The 6,585-nt window shown below is 44.6% G+C and overlaps 1 protein-coding gene across 1 annotated transcript; it reads right to left on the reverse strand.

Annotated features, from left to right (window-relative positions):
• Positions 1 to 429: 429 nt before the first annotated feature.
• LOC145949951 (uncharacterized) lies at positions 430 to 2,828 on the reverse strand. The gene is made up of 2 exons (XM_083060859.1): positions 2,694 to 2,828; positions 430 to 1,134 (listed from the first exon to the last, which is right to left on the reverse strand). Exons 1-2 carry the CDS (start codon positions 2,826 to 2,828, stop codon positions 430 to 432), a joined length of 840 nt encoding a protein of 279 aa, XP_082916985.1.
• Positions 2,829 to 6,585: the final 3,757 nt, after the last annotated feature.

Below are 6,585 nucleotides of genomic sequence, written 5' to 3' on the forward strand. Positions count from 1 at the left end.
AGCTTCGACTTGGCCATTGGTTTGTGGATGTTCCACTGAGGTCGGGAGGTGCTTGATTCTGAGTTCACGGAGGAAGTCCTCGAAACTCTGCGCAATGAACTGTCGGCTGTTATCGGTAACAAGGGAATGTGGAATTCCAAACCTGCATATGATGCTCTTCCAGGTGAACTTCTGTACGTTCTTTGTGGTGATCTTGGCGAGTGGGCATGCCTCGATCCACTTGGTGAAGTAGTCGATTGCCACTATGAGGAATTTGAGCTGACCCTTCACGAGGGGAAATGGTTCGAGGATGTCCATTCCCCACTAGGTGAAAGGCCACGATGACATCATCTGGTGGAGGGCTTCGGGAGGTTACCGATGTGCATTACCGAACTGCTGGCATTCTGTGCATCTTTGTATGTAGGCTTGGAAGTCTAACTTCAGTGTGGGTCAGTAATACCCAGCTCGGAGTACCCTGGTCGCCATCGAGTGTGCTCCGGAGTGCATACCACATATTCCTCGATGGATTTCCTCGATGACATAAGTAGCTTGAGGCTCTGTCAAGAATTTGAGCAACGGGGTGGAGATGCCGCATTTGAACAGTTCACCTCCGACAATGACAAACGTAGCTAACCTTACCCTGATCTTTTGGGCTTCACCTTTATCTTCGGGTATAATTCCCTGCTTCAGGTAGTTCCAAATATCTATCATCCATCCTCGATCTACATTATCACTGGTGTTGACGACCTTGTCGTTCAGACTGGGCGAGTTTAGTGTTTCTTGTATGATAGTCTGATGTTGCCCAGGGCGCTTCGTGCTGGTGAGCTTGGACAGGAGGTCAGCTCTTGCGTTTTTCTCACGGGGTACATGGTGGATTGTTAACTCTTCGAAGGAGGAGATCTGTTGGGAGGCTACATGGAAATACCTCTGTAGTAAGGTGTCCTTGGTCTGATATGCCCTGCTGAGTTGCTCCACCATGAGCTTCGATTCGCTATTGCAGCTCACTCTCCGCGCTCTAAGGTCGTGAGCCAACCTTAGCCCTATGAGAAGCGCCTCATACTCTGCTTGGTTGTTGGTCACTTTGAAGCCAAACTTCAGAGATTGCTCTAAGGTGACCTTATTTGGCCCTTCCAAGATAATACCTGCACCACCACCCTTAGAGTTGGAGGACCCATCAACATGTAAAGTCTATACCTATTTTTCGTCGACCGAGGTCGGCGTCAGTTCAGCCACAAAGTCTGCCAGGCACTGAGCTTTCAGGGGGCCGCAACTTTCCCTTAGTACTGTGTGGGCGACATGGAAATAGTCGATCCATGTCATGGTTGAATGACCAATTTGAGTAAGGTATCTAGTTAGAGATGCAGTTTTTGACTAGATACTAGAGGGTACGTGGTACTTGGAGGACAGTGGGTGGGCTAACTCCACATGTGGATTGGTGAAGCTAGACAAGGCTGTGGTAGGCTCATACCCAAACCCTTCTGTCCTGACAGTAGTACTGGACCTCCGAGTCTAAGTGGCACACCTGAGAAATCAACTATTGTTGTCTATACCTGGTTCTCTTTGGAGTTCCTAAAGCTGTTCTATACCTGACCTGGTGGAGATAGGTCAAACGCTGGATTCGGTAGGGTTTATGCCACCTAGACTGCTCAACCTCAGTTGTTGGAGATCTCCCAGTTGTATATGTGTGACGACGCATTAAATATTAAGTTGTATATGGTTGTTGTTGTTGTTGTTGTTGTTGTTGTATTAAAGTTGCTTCTAAGTTGTATGAATGAGTTGTGTTTTTATGTTGAATTGTATGATCGTTTGTGATGATGATTGTTATGCATTTATTGCATGATTGTTAATATGTTGAAGTGTGTGGTTTCTTGCTTCATGTTTGATTTTGAACTCTAGCTTACCCTTCTGTTTCCATGTGGTGGAACTGCGATGATCATACTTGGTATGGGAGCAGGTCAGGGCTAGCTTGGAGTTGAGGTGACCGCTGCGAGACGGGGAGTTTTGATCCTCGTGTTAGAGTTGCCACCTTGGGTAGCAATTTTGTGCTTGATCGGCACTAGGAGATAGTAGTTTTGCATAACTATATAAATACCTAATACTTAAAAACTTAATGATATATATATCTTTGTTTATGTTTTGTATTTATAAGTTATCCAATTTTATTATTTATCTTAGTTCACTATTTTTAGTGCGATTCCACTAAGTGTAGGGACCACGGCGGGTCGTTACACTTTTATGGTATCAGAGCCGGTCGAGTCTTTTGGGTTACTCTATGGGGAGTGATCCTTCTAGGTTTCTGTTGTGTCATATCTCTGTTGTGTGTTAGTGTTGGTGAGTTGTAGTGGTGAAGTGTTAGTAAAAGAATGTTTGAATTCTTTTAGTATGGTGAAGCCTCAGTTTGATCAGATCGCTAAGGCTATGGAGATGATGGCCATGGTGATGTAGCAACAAAGTGCTCACTTTACTCAGATGGAGGCGGGTATGACTGCGGTTGAGGCAATTAGGCCGGTGGTCTCTCAGGATGAGAGAGATTTAGCAGAGTTCAGGAGATATTAGCTTCCTCAGTTCAAGGGGGGATTTAGATCCCGATGTGATAGATTTGTGGTTGTGTGAGATGAGAAGATCTTCAGTGTTTTGGGATTTTCTAAGGAGAGGAAGTTAGCCTATGCAATATACATGCTGGCGGGCGAGATCATGTACTGGTGGAGAGGTACCAGGCAGATGATAGAGAGCAGAGGTGTGGTTGTAGATTGGGATTGTTTCAAGAGAGTTTTATTGGAGTAGTATTTCTCGGACAACGTTAGACATGCTAAGGAGGCTGAGTTCATGGGACTGCAGTAGGGGAGCATGTCTGTTCCAAATTATGCTACGAGGTTTGAGCATCTGGCTTGTTTCTACTCTTAGGCCGTATCTGAGGCTTGGAGATGTAGGAAGTTGCGGAGGGGTTGAGGCATGAGCTGAAGAAGGTCATAGTCCTTATGTCTATAGTGGAGTTTCCTGCTTTGGTTGAGAAGGCAAAGACTGTTGAGAGATTGAAGGGTGGTGGTAGCAACGATAAGGCTGCTAGAGTTCAAGAGGGGAGGCCAGCAGAGAGGGCCCTATGATAGACCTGCACAGTCTCAGAGAGTAGCTGTTAGTAGGGGACCTCGTCCTGCTACTTCTCAGAGTGGAGCACAGTCGGTGCGATGCTACAGATGTGGAGGAGCACATGTGGTTAGAGATTGTTCCTATCCGGGGAATGTTTGTTCAGGTGTGGTAGGCCAGGCCACATCTCTAGAGATTGTCAGACACCGTCGACTTCATCTAGGAGTGCCCCGAGGCCACCGAGGCCTACAGTTGTGGGGATAATGTTTGCATTGTCAAGTATAGAGATTTCCATTTCATCAGATTTGGTGAAGAGGAAGGGGAAGCAGTAGGTGAGGATGTTTTGTTCCTGTTTGATTCTAGTGCCACACATTCAGTTATTTTTCTGTTGAATTATGTGGGGAGATTGGGTTGTCGGTGTCTGCATGGCACGTTGATTTGTATGTATCTATTCTGACTTCAATTTCTTTGGTGACATCGGAGATGTGTGTGAGATTCCCGATAGAAGTATTTGGTAGAAGGTTCTGAGTGAACCTGATTGTGTTGCTCATGGTAGATATTGACATAATCTTAGGGATGGATTGGTTATTTGCCCATCACATCTTTATAGATTGTGCTCGAAGAGAGTTGGTATTTCCTCAGTTGTAGGATGAGGTGTTGTTGTCAGCGGGTCAGGCTGAGCAGTTGATGAGAGATGGAGTTGAGTGCTTCATGTTGTTTGTCGCCCTGAATGTTGAGACGGAGAGGGCCATCATTGGGATTGAGATTGTCAGTGAGTTTCTTGAGGTGTTCCCAGATGATGTGTCGGGATTGTCACCTATGCGTGATTGTAGACCCCTAAAATTGTCCGGGTCGGAAATAAGACTCGAAGACTCTCAAAGATCAAAGGAAAGTCAGCCAGAAGGACTCCTAGAAGACCATAGGATGACTATCTGTAGGTTTAGAGGTCTTAGAGTAGCCAAAAATAAGGAAGTGGGAGGTTTGGAGCTCAATACGGCCTCCTTGGAGTTCAGTACGGCCGTACTGCACATTTTGTACTACAATACGGCCGTACTGAAACCAATACGGCCGTATTGAAGTTTCTGTATTTCAATACGGCCGTACTGAATTCAATACGGCCGTATTGAAGTACAAAAACTCAATACGGGCCGTATTGAACCCAGGGGCCGTACTGCGCCTCATCCCTATAAATAGGACGTCATTTGGACGTCATTCCACACTTTTTCACACAGTTTTGACTCCCTCCTTGAGTATTCTGGGGTTTTTGAGCAGTGTTCTGCCCTAGAAATCTCTCTGGGAGTTGATCCGACGAAGTTCTGGAATTCCGAGCATTTAGCTTGGAGATTCGAACTTAGTCGAAGGGAAATCTTTTGGATTTCCATAGTCAAAAATTATTTTTTAGGAAGGAGCGAGCGAGCTTGTAGAGGGAGGGAGTGCCAAAAAGCCTCCTAGACTTCATTGATATATAAAAAGCACGCTTCAAGAGGTTTCTTTTCTAAAAATCCCTTCTTTTACCGCTTTCTGATTGTTGCATATTTAAATTCGTCATCATGTAGATATTTAATATATAATCGCTTATAATAAATAGGGGTAATTTAGTAATTTTACGCTATTATTTAATAAATAATCCGTCATAGGGAACCCGAAAGGGGCGTTGTGGGGTGCTAACACCTTCCCCACACGTAACCGACTCCCTTACCCAACTCTGGTTGTAATGGCCAAGGTTGATTTGCGAAAATCAATTGCCTTATCCCTTTTTCCAATGTTTTGAGTAAAACATTGGTGGCGACTCCAAGAACCCTTCTTTTTACGAAAACCACTAATCCATAGAGGGTCCCGCTTGGGATTAACATGGATTGGTGAATCATTTAATAAAATTGTTAGCTCGACAAGGTCTCAGTTTGAGAATAAGTCATTCTAGCAATCCACCACTTTCAAAACTTTAAAACGAGTCCAACCATCGTCGCGATTGCCAAGGTCCGTTTCGGCGGGTGGCGACAGTGATGTTGTGTTTAGCATTGGTCTGGTACTAGGTGTAAGACCGATATTAGTGGTTCCTTATAGGATGGCTCCAGCTGAGTTGGTAAAGCTGAAGAGACAGATTGAGAATCTGTTGGAGAAACAGGTGGTGAGGCCTAGTGTTTCTTCTTGGGGTGCCCGGTATTGTTAGTGAAGAAGAAGGATGGTGGGGCCGTTTGTGTGTTGATTATTGGCAACTGAATGAGTTGATGCTAAAGAATAAGTATTCACTTTTGAGGATTGATGATTTGATGGATCAGTTGAGGGGAGCTTCGGTGTTTTGGTGATTGATTTGAGATCTGGATACTATTAGATTAGGGTAAAGGAGAGTGACATACCGAAGACTATTTTCAGGACTAGGTATGGTCACTATGAGTATGTGGTGATGCCTTTAGTGTCACTAATGCTCCAGTAGTGTTCATGGATTACATGAACATGATTTTCAGGTCATTCTTGGACAGGTTTGTGGTGGTCTTCATTGATGATATATTGGTGTATTCTAAATCTTTGGAAGATCATCGTGAGCATCTGAGGTTCGTTCAGAGGTGCTAAGGGAGATGTAGTTGTATGCTAAGCTGTCCAAGTGTGAGTTTCGGTTGTCTGAGGTGTGGTTTTTGGGGTATGTGATATTGACAGAGGGAATTGTAGTGGATCCAGTCAAGGTGGAGGCTGTGATTCAGTGGGAGCGTCCGAGGACTATTACGGAGATTAGGAGTTTTGTTGGGTTAACGAGTTACTATCAGAGATTCATAGAGTTTCTCTCGAATAGTAATGCCTTTGACTTAACTGACTCGGAAGGATAAGGTTTTGTTTGGATGGACGCTTGTGAGCAGAGGTTTTAGGAATTGAAGGGGTGATTGACTACTTCTCCAATCTTGGTGTTACCTGACACTGGTGAGTATTTTGATGTGTTCTGTGATGCTTCTCACCAGGGGTTGGGCTGTGTGTTGATGCAGGAAGGGAGAGTAGTAGCGTATGCTTCGAGGCAACTTAGGATTCATGAGAGGAATTATCCTACTCATGATTTGGAGCTTGCAGCTATGGTGTTTGCCTTGAAGTCGTGGAGGCACTATCTGTATGGTGCGAGATTCAGTGTATTTAGTGATCAGAAGGAGTTGAATATGAGGCAAAGGAGGTGGATGGAATTTCTAAAGGACTTTGATTTCCAGTTGATGTATCATCCTGGGAAGGCGAGTGTGGTAGCAGATGTGTTGATTAAGAAATCCATTCACATGTGTCGGTTATGTTGATTAGGGAGTCGGAGCTGATTGAGCAGTTCGGAGATTTGAGATTAGAGGTGGAGGTTGTTCATGATCGTATTAGTTGTGGTATGATCACCATAACTAATAAGTTCTTGAGACAGGTAGGAACTAAGCAATTACAAGATCCAAAGTTGTTGAGAATTTTGGGATTGCTTGGTACTGAGAGGGCAGCTAGTTTTGAGCTTAGTGCTAATGGAGTTTCCCGAGTGGAAGTGTGATAGTGTCACTAAGGACTTTGTGG

This window comes from Cajanus cajan, chromosome 7, assembly GCF_000230855.2.
Source record: "Cajanus cajan strain Asha chromosome 7, NIPB_CcT2T_4, whole genome shotgun sequence".
Classification (NCBI taxonomy): Eukaryota; Viridiplantae; Streptophyta; class Magnoliopsida; order Fabales; family Fabaceae; genus Cajanus; species Cajanus cajan.

What these genes read in the sequence shown, in the direction of transcription:
- LOC145949951 (XM_083060859.1), bottom strand. Translation starts at nt 2,828, where the DNA reads ATGCTCCCCTACTGCAGTCCCATGAACTCAGCCTCCTTAGCATGTCTA. An exon ending in TGCTCTCTATCATCTGCCTG is followed by an intron (nt 1,135 to 2,693) that starts GTACCTCTCCAC and finishes TCCAACTCTAAG; the next exon opens with GGTGGTGGTGCAGGTATTAT.